This window comes from Lissotriton helveticus, chromosome 5_1 (assembly GCF_964261635.1).
Source record: "Lissotriton helveticus chromosome 5_1, aLisHel1.1, whole genome shotgun sequence".
In the NCBI taxonomy this organism is placed as follows: Eukaryota; Metazoa; Chordata; class Amphibia; order Caudata; family Salamandridae; genus Lissotriton; species Lissotriton helveticus.
Window position 1 is genome coordinate 1664536759 of NC_136065.1, and position 23122 is coordinate 1664559880.

General features: G+C 45.2%; 1 protein-coding gene across 1 annotated transcript in view; it reads right to left on the reverse strand.

The window, feature by feature from the left end:
* HAUS4 (HAUS augmin like complex subunit 4) overlaps positions 1-23122 on the reverse strand; it is a 288206-nt gene that overhangs the window by 233449 nt on the left and 31635 nt on the right. The window contains exon 3 of the mRNA XM_078644887.1: positions 18910-19049. Coding sequence (XP_078501013.1) covers positions 18910-19049 — 140 coding nt within the window. The remainder of the gene's footprint in view (positions 1-18909; positions 19050-23122) is intronic.

Below are 23122 nucleotides of genomic sequence, written 5' to 3' on the forward strand. Positions count from 1 at the left end.
TCTTGTTCCAGCTTCTGCGGGCCGCCTGTTGCTGGTGGTGGTGAGTCGTCGTTCTCTTGAAGGTGAAGTGGACGCAGCTGTGGTCCGTCCATTGAAGCTCAGTGGCGTGGCTGAAGTCAATGTCTGTGCTGGACGAGAAGACTGCGTCGAGTGTGTGTCCGGCGAGATGGGTGGGGGTGGACACCAGTTGCTTGAGTCCCAGGTTGGCGAGGTTGTCGAGCAGGGTGCTGGTGTTGCGGTCGTTGTTGTTCTCCAGGTGGAAGTTGAGGTCCCCGAGGAGGATGTAGTCGGCGGAGGGGAGGGCGTGCGGGCTGACGAAGTCGGCGATGTCCTCGCTGAATTGCGTGCGTGGTCCCGGGGGTCGGTAGATCAGGGTGCCTCTGAGGGTGGTGTTCGGGTTGGTGTGGATCTGGAAATGCAGGTGTTCGGCGCTGGTCAGGGTGTCCATGAACATTTTTTGTATTAAAAACAACCCCCAAATAAGAGAAAGTATTTGTTATTTCTATCTTTGACTGTTCTAAAAATGTATAGCAAGAAATCTTATTTTTTGATGAGCAGCACATGGTATAGGTTTTCCCTGTATTTATTTTTAGGCCCCTAGATCCCATATATACTGAGAATCCAGTTAACGCCTTTTGGAGGCCTACTTGGGTTCTTGACATAATAACCGCATCATGTGCGTAGAGTAAAATAGGCACCGCAGTGCCATCAATTTGAGGATAGTCCACAGCCAATTGTGTTAGGTGGTCTGCTACACTGTTAATATAAAGGTTAAAAAGAAAGGGCGCCAGGATACATCCCTGGCGAACACCCTTCATTATTGAAAACTTTTCTGTGCATTCGCCTTTCTTGCCGTGACACACCTTCGCCCCTGCCCCTCTGTAAAGTTCCATTAAAAAATTTCGAATATTAGGATCCACTCCCAGCCGTAACAGAGTATCCCATAAAACATCGTCACTTAGACAGTCAAATGCTGAGCTGAGATCAACAAATGTCATAAATAAGTTTCCCTTTTTGGCAGTCTTATATTTCCCTATCAGCAATGCCAGGTTAAGTCCTTGCTCAACAGTACCCAGACCAGACTTGAACCCATATTGAAATTTAGATAAAATGCCTTTATCCTTGGCCCATTCCTATAGTCTGTTTAGTATAACTCGACCTGCTACTTTCATAAGGGAGTCAAGCAATGAAATGGGCCTGTAGCATTTAGGATCATTACGATCGCCTTTTTTGAAGATTGGCACTACTATCGCATCCTGCCAAGTGGACGGAAATCCAACTTTATTATAACTGTTTAACACATTTGTCAGGAGCGGTGCCCATAAGGCGGTGTTTTCCTTATAAATATCAATGGGGATCCCATCTGGTCCTGGGGCCTTGCTATTAGAACATTCTACGATAGCCAATTCCACCTCTGCTAAGGAGAAAACTATGTCCAGAGGGAATGATTCATGGGGAATAGACTCTAAGGTTACATGCTCATTTGTATGAGTCCTGCCTGATCGGACAGTGCCATCTATTTTATAGAGCTCGGTAAAATAACTAACCCAAACCGTCTCCTCGATGGCAATCTCCATCACATCGCAAGTTCTTTCCACAAAGAAGAGAGCGTTTACTGCTCCCAGAAAGCAGTATTATCTCTTAGTGCACACGCCTTAAGCAGATCTCCCCACGCCACCTCTTTCAATTCCTTTTTGCGTTTCTGAAGGGCAAGTTTATAAATTGCTCTAGCAGACTTTATTTCTAGGGGGTTTCTTGGCACTGATTTTAAAGTTCTTTTAATAAGGGCATGCGCCTTACTACAATCAGAGTTAAACCAACCCTTTACTTTAAGACTATCCCCCACCTGAGCAATTCCTGTTAATTTGCTGCAGATTTGTGCGCTTATTTTCTGGAAAGCTACCGCAACCTCTTGTACATTAGGATTTTCCGCAAGACAAATCATAAAATCTGCTAAATGATCTGCTACTAAGCTTCTCTCAAAAAAATGTCTAATTGAACACGATTCTGGAATTGCACACCAGTAACATCTTTAGGGTAGACCAAAGTGGAGCCAGGGGTCAATGACTGAACAAAAGCCTACCAAGTCACAAAAAATATACCTGACAATAATAATTTAAGTACTACAATTCACTGAGCTAAACCTACCAATGAGGCGATTTCAGGTACGGGAGAACTCTAGGGACATTTTTAGGTCTCGATCTGCCAATGCGCATGCGCATTGCTGTCGAGACATATAGAGGGTCACAAGCAAATCCTACCAAGAGGTTTTGGATTGCGGATTCTCCCCAATGCATGTGAAGCATTCAAGCACGAAGCTTCGCCAGTGCGCGCTTGGCCTCACTTCTCACTCACACCCCATATGCTCGTTCCTTCCCACTCGCTCGCTCCCCTGCTCCCCGCCACCCCATCGGACTTGAAAGCAAGCCACAGCCGCTCGCACACCACCATTCCACCATTTGTGCCTTGCATCAGACATCAAAGGCTCAGCTCCCCCGTCCACTCACCCCCCCCTCCACAGCAATGCCGAGAGCTTATTTTCTTTGGGGAGGTCTTTGTTTCTCCATCACTAGCAGAGACTCCAGCAGTTTTATCTCACTCCCTGGTTGTCCTTCTCACTCCCTCTTTCTCCCACGCCACCTCCCTCTGTGTCTGCCTCCCACTCTCCGCTAACGTTGTCTGTCCTCGTACCTTCTTCTCCCTCCATCTCTATCTTTTCTTTCTCTGTCCCTCCGCTCTCCTTTTGAAGTCTCCTTTCTTCGTTTTACATTCTGAATCATTTCACATTCTGAAACTATCCCTTTCATCTTCGTTTCGCCCCTCGTTTATTTACATTTAAACATCAGCTGTTGTGTGTTTGAACTTGCTGGTGTGGCCCCTTTATCTCCCTTTTTTGGCTCTTGCCGATCCTCTGCGGCGTATCTTTTAGTGGCCTCTTTCGGTGCTTTTTTCCCTCCGTCTCTGTACCATCCCTCGACCTTTCCAGCTTTTCACTACCCACTCTCCATTCACCCCTCGTGCCCCCATCTTCTACTAACTCCTCTGTCCCAAATGTCTTCGTCTTTTTACATTTTCCTCCTTTTAGGTCGCTTTCTTCCCCCTTTTCTTTGTCCTTCATTTGTCTCTTCTTTCCTACCTTTCTCCCACGGTCTTTAAGTGAGTCTGTTTTTACTGAAGCAATAACATTTATTTTTAGTCCATAAAACATCCTGGAATTTTTTAGGTCTCGACTATTCCATTCAGCAAGGAATGAATATGTCGAGAATTATATGGTTGGATCAGGAAAGCTAAACCAGGTGGCGGATTTCGACGAGTGCATGTGCTCATGCACGAGCTTACCATTTGCTCCCGAGCCGCCTGCCTCCGAGAGCTTCACTTCAAAGGGATAAGCTCCCCGCCCCTGCTTCACACTTCACGGCCGCAAGGCCGTGTCCTGCATTTCTCCTCCCCCGTCCCCACAGAAATGCCAAGAGCTTGTTATCTTCTGCAGGCCGCACTGCCAGCTCTCCTGGGCATTCCCTGCCCCGTCCATCATTTGTATTTTTAGCCCCGCCTCTTGCCAGCTGCTTAGCCTCGCACCCCTGCCCGCTGGTGCAAGCTTGTGCTCTCCCGTCAGCTCCCGGCCTCTTCCATTCCGCAGTCTGTCAAGGCACAGAAATGCTCTATTTGTCTTCTGGGTTCTGGGAAAGGCATTTGGGGAATGCAGTTTCAGCAGAGGGCGGCTGTCGGCCCACGGGGGGGGGGGGGTCATCATTTCAACACACTGCACTGCCGGGGACTTCCAGAGCCCATACTGGTCATGTTGGCACCTCAGGTGAGAACATGACCGCCCAGGCTCGGAGCCCCTTGCCATCCTCAGCAGCCATCCTTGTCATGTCCTAAAACCGGAGGTCGGGCTGGAGCTGCCTTCGGGTCTGAAGGTAAAGAACCGGTTTTAGAACCATATTTGCATTGCAGCAACATTGCAACCCTGCAGAGCAGCCTACAAGCCAGTGACGACATCCTCTGGAGAGACTGGCCGCCTCCGTGACTGCGTTTTCCCTCAGACATGAACCGAACCTTGCGCCCCTGACTAGGTGACTGCATCACCATCCAAAAGGTGGCAGGGGCACAGGCTTTTCAAAACACATACAGCCCTAACCTGTGCTGTGCATCACCATCCAACGAGGCGGGGGAGCTAGCTTTTCACAACACAATGCAGGCCTCCCCAGGCAGTACCCGTCCAGTGCATTCTTCTCTTACACACTATATACACCCCATAAATACAACTACTTGTTTTATAAGTTTCCTTTAAGGGTCTGACTCCGTGGCCGGGATCGGGTTATCATTTGTACAGCTTGTTATTTATGTAATAGAGTGCCTGTAATGCTAGCCTGGAAAGAACACCCCGCCCACCTCGCAAACAGCTTCGAGCAGCGATCGCCCGCCGTAGCTCCCCTCCCACCTCCCAAACAGCAACGAGCAGCAATCGCAGTGGACTTTTATTTATTTCATTTTTTTCCAGGGACCTTTTCAACATCAGCCTCCAGCGCCACATCCTACCCTAGCCCCGTCCGGCCCTTGCTGCTGCCTTTAGCCCGCCAAGAACTGTGGTAAAATAGCATGATTCGTGAACCAAAAATCACATTTATTGTTGCTGTGCGGCAGATTCTTGGCCCGGGCTCCTGGCACTGGTGGATACTCTAAAACGATGGGGTCAGAGGTCACCGATAACGCGGTAAACAAAACCACGTGTAGCCAAGTGCACAATTCACATTGTGAAGCTGGATGTACCAGGCGCCAAAAACCTCTAACCGCCCTCCCAAAATAAAGATTCACTCCTTCGCATTTCACAGCCTGTCCAGCTGCTGTGGGTATTTCTACCTTAACATTCCTTAGTGAGCTCTGGACACAGCTAGAGAAAAGCAAATGAGATAGCTCAGTGGGTTATACATGTGTTAGTTTCCTGCAGGTTTGAATCCTGAGACCGATTTAACCTTTCATCCTACACTACTGCCAATGTAAGGGATTAACGTCTATTATTTTAACTCCGACCCCTGTCGGTCTGGGATTGATGCGGTATTCGTTGGTGGTATCATTATTCATATTTTTATTGCTTACAACCTCCCTAATTTGCTCTTCTTTTGTTTGCATTTTTATATAGCTATAACTCGACTCGAACGTATTGGGGAACTTTACATGAGCACCAGTTCAATTGTACAAGGATTTTTTTTTTTGGTAGTCACTGGAGATTCAGTGATTTGCACAGGATTTTGAGCCCAGGCTTAGGCTCGAACCTAGTTCCCCAGTTCCAAATTTGGCAGCTCTGACCCTTGCCACATTTCTTAAACAGTAGCCACCTGGCAACGAGATAGAACTAAAACATGCCAAAAGTAGCTTACTCTGACAGGCCTCTTTTGTAAGGCTATATTTTATGTTTATGGAACACATTTGTAGCTGTAATTTCTGCATTTCACATAGCACACCACGTCAAATGGGTACAGTGTGTGTCTTTGTGAACTCGCACACATTAAACCAACAGACGGTTACAATGCAAGTTAAAGGTACCATTTGCATTACCAAAAGGAACAAAAATATTCATGTGAGTAATGGGTTAAGGAGTTTTTAGGTCTCGTCTGAGACCACGCATGTGCTGTTCTATCTATCCATCTATCGCCCTCACTCTGTCTATCGCATTCATTCTATTGCCAAAACTCTATCTATCTATCGATTGCCCTCACTCTATCTATCGCCATCACTCTATCGCCTCACTCTATCTATCTATCTATCTATCTGTCTACTGCCCTCACTCTATCGCCTCACGCTATCTATCGCCCTCACTCTATCGCCCTCACTCTACCTATCTATTTATCTATCGCCCTCTCTCTATCTATCGCCCTCACTCGATCTATCGCCCTCACTCGATCTATCGCCCTCACTCGATCTATCGCCCTCACTCGATCTATCGCCCTCACTCGATCTATTGCCCTCACTCGATCTATTGCCCTCACTCGATCTATTGCCCTCACTCGATCTATTGCCGTCCCTCTATCTATCTATCGCCCTCACTCTATCTATCGCCCTCACTCTATCTATCGCACTCACTCTATCCCATCACCACAGCATCACTCAGCACCACCACAGCATCACTCAGGGGCACCACAGCATCACTATGCGCTACCACATCATCACTGAACGCCACAGCATCACTCGTCACCACAACATCACTCAGCGCCACCACAGCATCAATCTGTGCAACCATTCAACAACAACTGGTTTAAATATGTTATCTCAATGTTTCAAGCTTTATTATAAATGTCACAAAAAGATGTTAATATTTCACTTCTGTTCTTGGATTTTCGTCACAATAAAATACACTGAACATAATATTCACAAAAGTTATTTACAAACGTTTAAGCTATTGCCATTAAAAATTACAATAACTTTTATTTAAGTATTAATTATTTGAAAAAATTAAAAGCCATTGTTATTTGTAATATCAATACATCTAAGTCACGTAAATACAACACATATTGCATTACAAATGCTATAGGCGTCACATTTGCAAACATAACTATTGGCATTGTAAATGACAAAGCTATTAATTTCGCTATTTTCAAATCCAACACATAAATAAAAAAATTGTCATTTACAATACCAATAGCTCAAACTTTCCTAATGCGAGACCTATTGCATTGCAAATGCTTGTTTATTTATTTAAATATATACCTGTTTCTTATGTCTGCCCGCTTTGTTCTCTCCTAGTTTATCCCTTTAACTCTCACTCTGCCCCAACCCACACACACACACCCCCAACCCCCCCTGGAGCGGATGTGGTACTTCCTTCTGCACGCACGTGCCAGTTTTCACAAATTACCCTGTGATTGTGTCTGGAAATAGAGGAGCAGAGGCGGGAGATTTCCTCCTCCTCCCTGGGTTCCCCCAGCCCCACAGAGCCCACACCACAGGCTCCTCACCTGGGCTTGTCCTCCCAGCATGCAGCGCGGCCACCCTCTCCTCTGGGACTTGCCGTCCTCTGCCTCCTGCCGGTCAGCCTCCCTACCTCACTCGTTTTCGCCACCCCTCCATCTCTCACTCTTCCCTTCACCCTTTCGTCTGTCACTTTCTCTCCTCTCGTCTGTCACTTTTATCTCCTCTCCTCCTGTCTGTCGCTCCTCACTATCTCTCCCCTAGATCCTCTCGTCTGTCACTTTCTCTCCTCCTGTCGCCCCTCCCTCTCTCTCTTCCCTTCACCCTCTTGTCTGTCGCTTTCTCTCCTCCTGTCTCTCATCCCTCACACTCTCTCCCCAACATCCTCTCGTCCAGCAAGGATGCAAATACACTGACATTCAATAAATGTGCGGGGGTGCAACTTAAAATAATCCATACAACATGAAAACTTTAAAAGAATCTAAAATGTTGTGTACAAAGCACCTAGGAATAGGAGCCTAGGCAATAACAATGACTGTAGTAAAGAAGATTAGCAAAACAGAGGATTTGGACACCCAATAAACGTTGACAGAGATTACAGGTCTTCAATGAGATGCAGATTTGTATATTGGTTGCAAAGAAAAAACACTGTGTTTAACAGGTTTTGTCATTTAAAAGGGAAGGAAAGGGCATGACCTGTGATGCTGAGCCTGGCGCTACTTTGGTAGTCAGACCCAGCCATCTGGCCAGAGGGAGGCGTGAAGCTTTCTTGGCTCACAAAGAATAAGCTGCTGTGGTCATCTATCTGCTGCTACCAGAGCGAAGGGGACACCGGGTGACATATGGGAATAAAGAGGAGACAAGAAAAAGAAATTGGCATAGCCAAAAGGTCTCGCCTTTGGGACCTTATAAGTATTTAGTTATGTAGCACAATATCCTTACTGCAACAACATTGTCTGTTGCATGGCTAAACACTTATAAGGTCTCAAAGGACGGACTGTCTGTCTGTCACACACACACTCTCGCACTCACAGACACACACTCTCTCTCTCACACACACACTCTCTCTCTCTCACAGACACACACACACACTCTCTCTCACACACACACACACACACTCACACACACACACACACTCTCACACACACACACACACTCTCTCACACACACACACACACTCCCTCACACTCACTCTCTCACACACACACACACACTCTCTCTCTCACACTTTCTCACACACACACACACTCACTCTCACACACACTCTCTCTCTCTCTGCTGCTCTCTTCCACCCCGCCTCCTTCCTTAACTCCCTGTTCTCTTATGCTGATCTGCTGCTCTCTTACACATCGCATCCTTCTCTAACTCACTGTTCTCTTCTCCTGTGCTAATCTGCTGCTCTCTTCCACCCCACCTCCTTCTTCTTTAACTCCCTGTTCTCTTCTGCTGTGCTGATCTGCTCCTCTCTTCCACCCACCTCCTTTTTTAACTCCTTGTTCTCTTCTCTTCTCCTGTGCTGATCTGCTGCTCTCTTCCAGCTACCTCCTTCTCTAACTCCCTGTTCTATTCTCTTCTCCTGTGCTGATCTGCTGTTCTCTTCCACCCGCCTCCTTCTTTAACTCCCTTTTCTCTTCTGCTGTGCTGTTATGCTGCTCTCTTCCACCCACCTCCTTCTCCAACTCCCTAGTCTCTTCTCTTCTCCCGAGCTGAACTAAACTGATGCTCTCTTCCAACTGCCTTCTTCTCTAGCTCCCTGTTCTATTCTCCTGTACTAATCTGCTGCTCTCTTCCACCCCACCTCCTTCTTTAACTCCCTTTTCTCTTCTCCTGTGCTGATCTGCTGCTCTCTTCCACCCGCCTCCTCCTCTAACTCCATTTTCTCTTCTCCTGTGCTACTCTGCTGTTCTTTTTCACCCCGCCCCCTTCTCTAACTCACTGTTCTCTTCTCCTGTGCTAATGTTGTTCTCTTTCGCCCGCCTCCTTCTCTAACTCCCTTTTCTCTTCTCTCGTGCTGATCTGCTGTTCTCTTCCACCCCACCTCCTTCTTTAACTCCATGTTCTCTCCACCTGTGCTGATCTGCTGCTCTCAAACACCCGCCTCCTTCTTTAACTCTGTTCTTTTCTCCTGTGCTAATCTGCTGTTCTCTTCCAACCACCTCCTTCTTTAAACTCCCTGTTCTCATCTCTTCTCCTGTGCTGATCTGCTGCTCTCTCCCACCCGCCTCCTTCTTAAACTCCATGTTCTGTTCTCAAGTGCTGATATGCTGCTCTCTTCCAACCGCCTCATTCTCTAACTACTTGTTGCCTTCTCCTGTGATAATCTTTTTGCTCTCTTCCATCCACCTCCTTCTCTAACTCCCTTTTCTCTTCTCCGGTACTGATCTGCTGTTCTCTTTCACCCCGCCTCCTTCTCTAACTCCATGTTCTCTTCTCCTCTACTGATCTTCTGTTTTTCTACACCGCCTCCTTCTGTAAGTCCCTGCTCTTTTCTCCTGTGCTGATCTGCTATTCTATTCCACCCCGCCTTCTTCTTTAATTCACTGCTCTCTTCTGATGTGCTAATCTGCTGCTCTCTTCCACCTCACCTTCTCTAACTCGCTGTTCTCTTCTCTTCTCCTGTGCTAATCTGCTGCTCTCTTCCACCTCACCTCCTTCTCTAACTCCCTGTTCTCTTCTCTTTTCCTGTGCTGATCTGCTGCTCTCTTCCACCCCTCCTCCTTCTTTAACTCCCTGTTCTCTTTTGCTGTGCTGATCTGCTCCTCTCTTCCACCCACCTCCTTTTTTAACTCCTTGTTCTCTTCTCTTCTCCTGTGCTGATCTGCTGCTCTCTTCCAGCTACCTCCTTCTCTAACTCCCTGTTCTATTCTCTTCTCCTGTGCTGATCTGCTGTTCTCTTCCACCCGCCTCCTTCTTTAACTCCCTTTTCTCTTCTGCTGTGCTGTTATGCTGCTCTCTTCCACCCACCTCCTTCTCCAACTCCCTAGTCTCTTCTCTTCTCCCGAGCTGAACTAAACTGATGCTCTCTTCCAACTGCCTTCTTCTCTAGCTCCCTGTTCTATTCTCCTGTACTAATCTGCTGCTCTCTTCCACCCCACCTCCTTCTTTAACTCCCTTTTCTCTTCTCCTGTGCTGATCTGCTGCTCTCTTCCACCCGCCTCCTCCTCTAACTCCATTTTCTCTTCTCCTGTGCTACTCTGCTGTTCTTTTTCACCCCGCCCCCTTCTCTAACTCACTGTTCTCTTCTCCTGTGCTAATGTTGTTCTCTTTCACCCGCCTCCTTCTCTAACTCCCTTTTCTCTTCTCTCGTGCTGATCTGCTGTTCTCTTCCACCCCACCTCCTTCTTTAACTCCATGTTCTCTCCACCTGTGCTGATCTGCTGCTCTCAAACACCCGCCTCCTTCTTTAACTCTGTTCTTTTCTCCTGTGCTAATCTGCTGTTCTCTTCCAACCACCTCCTTCTTTAAACTCCCTGTTCTCATCTCTTCTCCTGTGCTGATCTGCTGCTCTCTCCCACCCGCCTCCTTCTTAAACTCCATGTTCTGTTCTCAAGTGCTGATATGCTGCTCTCTTCCAACCGCCTCATTCTCTAACTACTTGTTGCCTTCTCCTGTGATAATCTTTTTGCTCTCTTCCATCCACCTCCTTCTCTAACTCCCTTTTCTCTTCTCCGGTACTGATCTGCTGTTCTCTTTCACCCCGCCTCCTTCTCTAACTCCATGTTCTCTTCTCCTCTACTGATCTTCTGTTTTTCTACACCGCCTCCTTCTGTAAGTCCCTGCTCTTTTCTCCTGTGCTGATCTGCTATTCTATTCCACCCCGCCTTCTTCTTTAATTCACTGCTCTCTTCTGATGTGCTAATCTGCTGCTCTCTTCCACCTCACCTTCTCTAACTCGCTGTTCTCTTCTCTTCTCCTGTGCTAATCTGCTGCTCTCTTCCACCTCACCTCCTTCTCTAACTCCCTGTTCTCTTCTCTTTTCCTGTGCTGATCTGCTGCTCTCTTCCACCCCTCCTCCTTCTTTAACTCCCTGTTCTCTTTTGCTGTGCTGATCTGATGCTCTCTTCCACCCACCACCTCCTCAAATTCCCTGTTCTCTTCTATTCTCCCGTACTAATCTACTGCTCTATTACACCTCCTCATTCTGTAACTCCCTGTTCTCTTCTCCTGTGCCGATCTGCTGTTCTCTTCCACCCGTCTCCTTCTTTAACTCCCTGTTCTCTTCTCCTGTGCTGATCTGCTGCTCTCTTTCAAACACCATCTCCTTCTTGAACTCCCTGTTCTCTTCACCTGTGCTGATCTGCTGATCTCTAAAACCCGCCTCCTTCTTTAACTCCCTGTTCTCTTCTCCTGTGCTGATCTCTTCAACACGCATCCTTCTTTAGCTCCATGTTCTCTTATAATATGCTGATCTGCTGCTCTCTTCCACATATATCCTTCTGTAACCGCACACACACACAACCATGCACACACATACAACCACACACACACCTATCGCCCTCACTCTATACATCTGTCGCCCTCCCTCTATTGATCTATCTATTGCCCTCCCTCTTATCGCCCTCCCTCTTATCGCCCTCTATCTATCGCCCTCTATCTATCGCCCTCTATCTATCGCCCTCTATCTATCGCCCTCTATCTATCGCCCTCTATCTATCGCCCTCTATCTATCGCCCTCTATCTATCGCCCTCTATCTATCGCCCTCTATCTATCGCCCTCTATCTATCGCCCTCTATCTATCGCCCTCTATCTATCGCCCTCTATCCATCGCCCTCTATCCATCGCCCTCTATCCATCGCCCTCTATCCATCGCCCTCTATCCATCGCCCTCTATCCATCGCCCGCCCTCTATCCATCGCCCTCCCTCTATCTATCGCCCTCCCTCTATCTATCGCCCTCCCTCTATCCATCGCCCGCCCTCTATCCATCGCCCTCCCTCTATCTATCGCCCTCCCTCTATCTATCGCCCTCCCTCTATCTATCGCCCTCCCTCTATCTATCGCCCTCCCTCTATCTATCGCCCTCCCTCTATCTATCGCCCTCCCTCTATCTATCGCCCTCCCTCTATCTATCGCCCTCCCTCTATCTATCGCCCTCCCTCTATCTATCGCCCTCCCTCTATCTATCGCCCTCACTCTATCTATGCGCTACCACAGCATCACTGAACGCCAAAGCATCACTTGTCGCCACCACAACATCACTCAGCGCCACCACAGTATCAATCTGTGCAAACATTCAACTGATTCAAATATGTTCTCTCAATGTTTCAAGCTTTATTACAAATGTCACAAAAAATTTTGATATTTCCCTTCTGTTCTTATATTTTAGTCACAATAAAATACACTGAACATAATCTTCACAAAAGTTAATTACAAAAGGTTAAGCTATTGACATTATAAATTACAATAACTTTTATTTAAGTATTAATTATTTTTTTAAAACATTGTTATTTGTAAAATCAATACTTCTAAGTCACGTAAATACAAAACATGTTGCATTAAAAATGCTATAGGTGTCACATTGTCAAAAAATAAAAGTATTAGCATTGTAAATGACAAAGCTATTAATTTCACAATTTTCAAAAATAACACATAAATAACAAATTTGTCATGTACAAGACAAATAACTCAAACTTTCCTAAAGCGAGACCTATTGCATTGCAAGTGCTTTTTGTTAATGGGGATGGATGCATATGAGTAGAGTAAGCGCAGAGAATGGTTATGTATGCAGATTATCATAGGAGTGTGGAATTCACGATTAATGAGGGGGAAGAAAGTTGGGAAGCCCCGCAGGATTCGATTACGTAAATAGAGGGAAAACGTCAATCATGGCACTAAAGATCTAATATGAATTGAGTAACATATTGTTTAAACATGTGTCACAATGTGTAGCTGGATACAGAATCTAACGTTAATGTTTAACATTTGTAGTGAACCCCTGACGAAAGGCGAAGAAATGTGCCCGAAAATGCATTGAGAAAATTATACTACAGAGGATGATTTATGTATATTTCCTGCTCCAGAAAAAGGTCCGGATGGACATATCTGCAGTATCAGAAATGTTATACATATACTGGCTTTTATGCGACAGAGAAAAATGGAATGAATTAATGTAACATTGGAATACCTAGAATAACAAGCATTTACAATGCAATGGTTTTGCCTTTGTTAAAGTTTGAGCTATTGGCAATGCTCTTGACATTATTTTTATTTATGTTTTTTTTTTTTACATAAATAAATGGCATTGTCATTTGCAATGCCACTAGCTTTATCTTTCGCAAATGACACCCACAAAATCCTACAGAGAGCCCCCCAACACACACCCACACAGAGCCCCCCCACACACTGCGAGCCCCCCCACACACTGCGAGTAGTTTCACACTCTACGTATACCCACACGCACATACATATAGTTCTAGGAGTCGGTGCGTGCTGGCAGAGGGCGACAACAGGGAGTGTGTGTGATGTGCATGGAGTGGTATCCTGATGTGTGCGTGGAGGCATGCCACGCACATCGTGGTATAGTTTGTGTGATGTGTTTGGCAAAGTGTGACGGGACTCGGAGTGCACCATGTCTTGGGGTGCGCGCGCGAAGAAGCTACCTTGAGTAGAGTGAGGTATGTGTGTACCGGCTGCTGAGTAGTCTGCTAGGACCGGATGTGTGAGGGTGTGCTGTAAAGAGTTATGTGTCGGTTGCTAGGTTACATTTTGTGTTCCGATGTTATTGATTTTGAATGTTAGGTGAATGTAAGTGTGTTCATTGCTTGGTGTCAGAGGATGGACGGGCATTGCGCTTTGGGGATGCGCTATGCATGGAGCAGGAAGGTGTGTGGTGAGGGAGGGATAGGTGTCGTTTGGTCTCCAAAGGTGTGCTTGCAAAGTAACAACGTTCGGTGTGAAGTTACCTCAAATCGTGTGTTTGGATTAGGTGTATGAGGGTATGCTGATTCTGGGCCTACTCCATGGACAGCTAAGGGTACGGTAAATAAAGGGAAACAACGCCTTCTCACTGGATAAAGGGCAAATGCAACACCAGAAACTCTTTAGGGCTGAAAGAATTGCAAACATGACAACGTTCGAAATTGGCCTGTGAACCAGGGAGCAGGCACACACCATGCAGAGGAGAAAACTAGATCAAGTGACACTTCTCACCATAGCAAGAATCAAAACAAAAATACCTCTGTCTTTCAGCCATTGGACATTAGCAAAACATTCACAATAGGTAATTGGGAGGCATTCTATGCAATAAGTCAAGAAGTTGCCCCTGGCATTTGCTGTTTTAACTGCCACTGAGAGGGAAGGAAGATTCAAACATCCCAATTATTTAGCTGTAAGCAGACACGCCAAAGAAGCCACCACATATTGTCACGCTTTAAACAGTCAACGGCTAACAATCTACATAAACACTCAATAACAAACTGCTCTATGTAAAAGCGCCGGCTATATGTAAAAGAGTGCACAAACACCTGTCTATGTGGGATTGGTGAACCCTTACTTGTAAATAGCAGGCCAATTCCCCACCCCCAAAAAAGATATGTATACACACCACATATTAATTCGGTAGGACCGGCCTACGGAAGTAGGCTACATTTTCTGGTGTATGTTTGGATTGTTTTATGAGCAAAGCTTTGTTGTTTTTGATGACAAGCACATTTCAATGACATGCTGAGAAATTAAACAAGTTTGAATAGCGATTTTTAATCGCATGCATTTATTCACATCGCTTCTGTAGGCAAAAACAAAGAAATCCCCTGAATTTTAACAGGGCCTGTCCCACCGTTAATATGAAGAAAAAGTAGAATAAGCAAACAAACCTTGTCGAGCTTTAGCAATATAATAACCTCAATTTAGACAGTAACAGACCACCCAGTTCCTGTCTCACATGGTCTGTGCTCAGGTACTGCAGTGGTCAAAGTTCAACTGATCTCACCTTTTTACGGCAGTTCCGTTAATCAGATGCCTTATGACTAGAACTCGCAATACCTTGCTCCAACTCCAAGATCACCGGAAATCTGTGCACGCCGACAGGGGCGCACCTATCATTAGTGGCAATATGTGCCAGGTGTACGGGAGCCCGCTACACCACAATGACGACTATATGTATCTACACAACAAAGCAGCAACATATCCTTATTTGTATTCTTGCATTTTATTCAACTTCATGTAAGTATAGCGTGTAAAATAAAGAGTGCAGCTTGAGGTTATGCTTGAACCGTGTCACACGCCCACCTCCACTAATAAATATGAATAAGGGAAAGCAGGTCCCAACTCCCTATCAAAAAGCAGAGGACATACATAAAGAGGTGCATGCAGACAAAAACTTCAATGATTAACTTTAAAATGCATAATGATTCTCTGATGGAGGACGGGGTGCGTGGAGGTATATGCGCAGGCGAGGCGGCGAGTGGGGGCTGGGAGGCCTGTCGGGCCACTCAGCCTGTCCTGGAGCTCGGATTGCCTCTGCCACGGCTGCATAGAAATCTGATCGGCAGCTGGAGCTGCGCCGCCCCCATGTCCCCCCCTCCCCCCTCCCAACCCCTTCTCCAGCTCTGATTTCAAAGCGCATTCACAACAGCTTCCCAGGGACCGTGTGGCATGTCTTGTCTGCCTACTCTTACACCCGCCCCCACCCACACAGTGCATCAGGGTCACGACTTGGTGCAAGCCTTGTTGAGCTGGGGGGAGTGGTTACTCCACCCTGTGCCCACCGTGAAGGGGTCTCCGGCCGCCTCCACAGCACCACGGTTGCGGGTGCCCTGTGTATGCCAATTGTTCTATGACACGTAGGAGACACTGGAATGGAAAAGTAGCGTGTTTCTAACTTGCCCGTTGCTGTTCCGTCTTCGCTCTCCAATCGCGTCGTCTTCCGGTGTATAGGGCCCTTTGTATCTTGTTGCAACTCGAACCCGCCCTCAACCCCCGTTAAAATACTTCCCAAAAGAATGTAAAATATTGTGGTTGCAGAGTTAACAGTACTCACGACTTTGTTGTGGCAGAACATGATTATAGACACGTTATTAACCAGATGAAACTGGTGCTTGTGTTATCGACCTCGGAGGGATGAGAGGCCCAATATAAGTGCAATCTTTCCCTGCCGGTCTTGGATCGCATCAAGATGGCCTTCCGAGCGCTTTCAAATCGTCGACTTTCACGCTATGTGTACCAGGGGCGCCTTCATTCCAAAGTTCACTCAGCCGGTCACACGTTGTGACCCTGTCTCGCTTTCACCTGCGCTCATAAACGCCTAGTCACGCCGACCGACGGTATTGTACGAGTTTGCAATCTTTTTATGAAACGGTGTCCTCCGCCCTTTCACAAGTGTAGTTAGTATTTTTGCCCCATAGACATCAACGGTGTATGCAGGCGCTATAATGGCGGCGTTTGTGATATTTCGACAAAGCACTCACACAAGCAGGAAGGCGGGTGCCGGCTCAATGCCGGACCAGATTCGGGGGCGTTCCCGGCTTTTGGCTGACGTAGCGTGACGTAGCCAAAAGGGAAAAATTCTCGGGAACGCCCCCGAATCTGGTCTGGGATTGACAGACAGAGCCCTCTACCAATGGCTAGCCTCCATTTATGGAGCTAGCCAATGGGAGGAGGGGGCGGATACCCGACCCCACATAGAGATATCATTAGATTTTGCTAGCGCATGCGTACTTCGTACGCATTGCCAAGCAAAACCTAAAAATGATCAAACGGACTAAATAGCAGTACCTTTATTGCAATGTAGCGCCAAGCTGTGCGTCCGGTTGGGGAGTGCAGTTACGCTCCCGAAATTTTGTGATGGATTCTTACCCACGTGGTCGAGGGCGGACCGCGTATCCGGGCTGCACGCTTAAACAACTAAGGGCCAGATGTAGGTAAATGGCATTTACCGATTCGTAAATACCGAATTTTACTGATTCGGTATTTACAAATCGGTAAATGCTATGTAAGTATTTATACCGAATAATTTAACGAATCGGTAATTTTCGGTAATCACCGAATCGTTATTTACCGATTCAGTAATTGCCATTGATTCCTATGGGTCTTGAGGCCCATAGGAACCAATGTCAATTACCGAATCGGTAAATACCGATTCGGTAAAATTACCGAATTGACAAGGGGGACAGGGTGTCACTTTGACACCCTGTTGCACCCCTGATTCGGGCTTGTGTGCCATGTGACACACATACATGCCTTTAGGACATGTATGTGTGCCACATGGCACAGGTGTACATGCACAGATGTGCATGTACACAGGAATTTGTTATTTACCATCAAATAATATTTGATGGTAAATAACGAATTCTTAAGGGCCTGTGGCACTGTTTTCAGTGCAGCCTACATCACAAATTACAGATTCTGTAAATTTACCGATTCGGTAATTTACAGAATCTGTAAATTTACAGAATCTGTAATTTTAAGGCCCCCTACATCTGAAACTCCAAATACCGGTCGGTAAGGGCCGAAATCGTCCGTTACCGACCGGTATTTGGCCACCTACATCTGGCCCTAAGTATGATAAAAAAATTGTGAAATGGCGATGACATGGTGTGCACTTTCACTTCTGTCTTTTAAAGATAATGTGTGCCCGGCCTCAGAGTCGAAACTCATCTTTCTGTACTTCTTTGTTCTAGCTGCACCTGCTAGTAATTTCCATTATGGTTGGGACATTCTTGGTTCAGAAACGTAGATAATGTATCTCTATGTTCGCTAAAGTTAGTACCTCTGCAGCAATCACAGGAGGCTGGTCAGACTGGACTCCGCTCGAGCGTACCTGATTAAATATACTTGGTTTGTATTCTCTACTGGCTGACCGACTCTTCATTTATATAAAAGGATGAGAGGTGGTCGCGAGTGACCCGGGTGGCCTAATCGGGTCACTTCCTTCAGGTTCAATAAGTGTATTATAGCCAAACGCTGCCAATGTCTAAAATAGGCAAAGCAACTGTGGAAGCGATCGTTCAATCACTAGTGCAGAGAAGAAATATTCCATAGGCAATCTGGAAATATACAACCCATGGATCCAAATGAACAACTCATTGTGTAGTAGAGAGAGAGATTTATGTCCTTACTGGTGACTACGAACCCGCCAATGCAAGCAGACCATCACAGGGAAGAGCAAGGATTCCTGGAAAGGGGGTCAGGGTGCCTAACTTGACAGAAAAGGTGGTCAATATTGCACCCAGTTTCCAAGCAACAACACGCACCTATGACTTCCCTGAGAGAAACTACCCCATTGTCTCCCAGTGGAAGGGTCAAGATTTACTTTTCATAAATGTCAGAATGTTCAAGAGATGTCTCATCTGATAGTTGTAAACGGAGAGAGCAGGGAGGCACTGGATGGCGTTTGCCCCAGACAGGGTATGCAACTGGTATGTGGGTGGGCTACTGCAAACTGCTTTTGCATGAAACCAGATGCGAGGCAAACACTACTTAAGATGAACAGTAAGAGAGGAAACAATTGCTAAAAATGTAAGAAAATGTGGGTAAGCACTCCCAATGTGCGTCTATTTAACAGAGAGCCAAGTTCCAGTCCACACCAACAGGTTACAAAAGGGTAAGGGCATGCGCCCGGTCCATTATAGCAATGTTGCTGTGTGTACAAAATGACATATGAGGGATACATGCTGAACAAAGTTGTGAATTAACTCAAAAAAGCAGTTTATCGCCTTGCTACCTGCAGGATACTCACAGGCTGGGATCAGTATAGACCTATGACAAATAAAACACAAAATGTTGCCTTTGGTTAGGCGTTGGTTTAAATGTGTTTTCCGGAACAAATATGCCTTAAAAATGTGCGCTAGCATTCTGCATAAAGGCAGGCACCTTTAAGGGTTTTGGATATTAATAATGGTCATATAATAGAAAATACTCAAATGGCTCATGCAAAGTAAAATAATGATCTCAAGAGCAACAAAGACTAAGCTTACAGTATCGCTGGATCTGACCCTCCATGCTCTCCTTACCTCTCCTCAACTTTCCTTTAACCATCACCACTTGTTTAAAAACTCATCTTACCAAGTCCAGCTCCTTCTTGAGGTCAAGGCTGAGGCCGCTTTCATCAAACTGCTGAGAAACCTCCAGCAGCAGTTTGGTGAACTCTGGGTACTGGGTCAGGTCATCTTCTATTAGATGGCACAGAGGAATCCGGCTGCACACTGGTGAAAATAGGACTGAGTCATTAGAGAAAATGCATCATCAACAGATGGAATGTGAGAGAAAATACGCATCAATTGAGAGTGGACATGCTAAGCCAATAAAGAGAGGGAATGCTAAAAAGTCAACAGAGCAATTATATCAACAGAAAAAAGGGCATTTTGTTAGCAAAAGAGAAGTGCTTCAATAGACAAAATAGTTTATCACTGAAGTACTTAATCAATAGCTCATGGACACTGGCAAAAGAGAGATGCTTTGTGGATACAGGCATTACCTGTATCAACAAAGGGGCCACTTCATTAATATGGAAAATATTCAATTAATAAAAAGAAAGTCATCTATTAAGTGAACCTCAAAATCTATGGCAGTAAATGCTATATGAATACCAGTGCATATTTAGGAAAGAATATGTTGTAGCTTACAACTTGAGGCGGAGACACAGTGTAGGTTCAGGCATTTATTATAGTACAGCAACACAACGCCAGCGCACCCACCAACTTTAGCTAGCAACTCCTCACTGACAGGTCAGGGTGCGCCTCTCGCTGTATAATCTTCAAAGCCCAACATTCCACCGTGGCGCGAGGAGCGGAGCCACGGCGTAAACAACATCATAACATACCCCCCATTCCTCTACACGCAGGTAGGGAATTAGATAGATAAAAGGGAAAAGGAATAAGGTGGGGTTGATTGAAGGCAGGGACATAGAACAGAAAACAATGAGTCATCCCACCATGAAATCATGCAAATGTTGAGGACGTCTCCTGACCCGCAAGGGTCTCTGGTAAGGTAGAGTTCCTTGAATATCATGAGACTCTTCATTTACAGTAATTGCCCTTTGACCACTGCTCAAGTTGTCCCCTCCGGGGCCTGGTGCCCTCATCTCTGCAACTGTGCGAGCACTGTTAAGCAATTGAAGATCGTGAGCCAACATGTAACCTGAACATGAATTCTTTCTAACAAAGGTTTTTGGAGGATGGTCTTGTGAGCAATACTTTGCTACTCTACGTAGGTTCCATTTTTCTCCATTGTCCAACACAACATAGAAAGGGTACACTTCCCTAACTTTGAAGGGACCTTGAAACTTACATAAACCTCTGACCCAGCGTCCTGAACGGACTTTGACCCAGTCACCTACAAGAATACTAGTCAAGTTTTCTCCCTTGGTGTGTACCTTCCTGGAAGCATGCATAGGAATACTCTTGTCACTACCACTCACATTCTTTCCTTCAACCAATTCTCTAATCCAAGGAGGCACCAGTTTAGAAGCTGGTTTTCTGACTCGCATGGCAATGAAGGGAACTACTCCTGTAGTGGAATTCTCAGTTGTGCGATAAGCCCACACCAATTCGCTCAAAGTTTCATCTATCTCAAGATTGTTGGTGAGCCAAACATATTGCGCCTTTAATCATGCGATTGGCTCTTTCAACTATTCCATTGGATTGTGGGTTGTACAAAGTGGTGAACGAATGTTTGATACCACACTCACTAAGGAATTCTTTCATTTCACTGGAAGTCAACTGGGTCCCGTTGTCCGTAATAAGGACTGTTGGATAACCTTCTTCTTTGAAAATCATGCATGCATGAATTAAAATGGTGTACGAGCCTAGGCACATCTGTAGTACCTTTTCACTAATCAATATGCATGGCCGATAAAATTATTTTATCTGCCAATCTATATTCACAACATTATAAAACTTTATTTAATCTTTATCATACACCACTTAAAATGTCAAAATGGAGTAGTCGCAATAATGGGAAATGCTATAGATGCCAATGTGATTTAGCAGATATTATGCATATTTTTTCAGACTGCCCTATATTAAAACCGTTTTTTGTATCCATAGAAATCTTACTAGCACATATCACAAAATGCGATGTAAGAATCTCAAGAGAGATGATTATTTTTGGTTTATCAAATGATAACGAAGTGTTTTTAGGTTATCAAGAAAATAGATATATCATATTCATGGCCATGGCTGTAGCTCGCCTTTGCATATCATCAATGTGGCTAAAGCCTGAAGCACCTACATATGAAATGTGGAGAGCAAAGTTTTATAATATCTTTTATTTTGAATTTAATTTATATCGCATCAAATCGATTGTGAAAAAGCGTAGAGGGTACAAAATCTGGAAGACTTTGATAGAATATTTGGATATCAGTGATTATTATTCCTGCTATCAAAAGGAGATAATTCGTATAGCAGTTATCTATTTTATGTTAAAATCATGTTTACTGCTTATATGTCTATATTATTTATCCTGAAAATGTAAATCTTAACATGTTGTTTTGGTTATGATATAATCCCCTCGTATGTTTATTTTCTGGTATATATGGCTTTGAACTGAATCAATAAAAAAAGAAAAAAAAAATGAAAATCATGCGTAGTACTCTAATGGTAACTCTAGTGGTTATTTCAGGGAGAAGATAAACATTGAGCCACCGAGTATTGACATCCATTACAACTAAGCCAAATCTTTTACTCGGGTGGACACCCTGCATAGGTCCGATAAAATCAAGGCATATGCTGTGCCACACCACGCCAGGGTCATGGATGGAACTAGGGACAGATTGGGGTCCCACTTTAAGTCTTTTCTCGCTTTTGTGACACTCACTGCATCTCTCAACCCAATCAACCACATCCCCATCCATTCCTGGCCACCAGAATTCATTTCTCAATCGTTTCTTTGTAATAGTTTGGCCCAAGTTCATGCGCTAAATCAAAGTCTCTTATGAATGCTAAATGGGGAATTATCTTATCGCCGCACATGATAACTTGATCTGCAACAGTGGACAACTCGTCAATGACTGCATTAAAAGGTCTAATGCTGATGGGCAAGGTGCTTTCCCTGCGTCTTCCCTTCGAGATGAGGTTCATGACATTTTTTTAGAACTTCATCTTGAGACATAGCTTCTGCCCACTCTTTCTTACTGACAGCGCCGCAACTCCACTGGACCACGTCCTCAACACTAGAGATAGCTCCTTCTCTCTCTCTTTTGGACACCCCTGTCTTGTCTACTTCCTCCCAGTTTAAGGATAGGCGCGACATACAATCGGCTTGGACATTACGCATGCACGAAATGAATTCAACATCAAAATTATACTCCTGTAGTCTGGAGGCTAACTTAGCCAGTCTGGCTGACCCCTTCCCTGTTCCACCTGGTGACAGTATTTTCAACAAAGGTTTATGGTCAGTGCGTAGCTTAAATCTGCGCCCCCACACATACATCCTGAAATATTCCACACCCCACGCAGCTGCCAGAGTTTCTTTTTCTATAACAGGGTAACTGCACTCAGTAGAAGTCAAAGTGCGAGAAGAGAATGCCACAGTTTTGTCATTAGTGCCATCATTCTGCGATAATACTGCCCTTATGCCAGTGTCACTTGCATCCACAGTGATAATAGTTTTCCCATTTACATCAAAAGGAACCAAAATGCCTGCGCTGCATATTTCCACCTTTATGTTGTCAAAACAGTTTTTCTGATCATCCCCCCAACAAAACTTGACACCTTACCTCATGAGTATCTTAAGGGGTTCTGTCTTACTTGCATAGTTCTGACAAATTTTGAATAATACTCAATTAACCCAATGAATGAGCGCAATTGGTCTCTATTGGTAGGAACAGGAGCCAATTTTATAGATGCCAGTAAGTCCCTCTTTGGTTTAACACCATCAGATGAGATGGAATGTCCCAGGTATTCCTCCTCAGTTGCCATAAAAGGAACATTTTTACCTGCGTAAAGTTAAACCCGATTCAAGAATTCTGCCTAGAGCATCTTTCAAGGCAGAGTTATGATCACTCACACTCTTACCAAATACCAAGATATCATCCTGGAAATAGATGACTTTTTTAGATCTTTGAAAATCTCTGTGACCATCCTCTGAAATACACTTGCGGCCGAACATAACCCGAAGGGCATTCTGGTAAATTGAAATATCCCTTCATTGGTGATGAAGGCTGTCAAGTGCTTTGAAGATTCATGCAAGCGTATCTGATAAGCATGACGAAGGTCAAGCTTTTAAAAGTATTTCGCCCCTCTAAGCAACACCATAAGTTTGTTTATGTTAGGTAGAG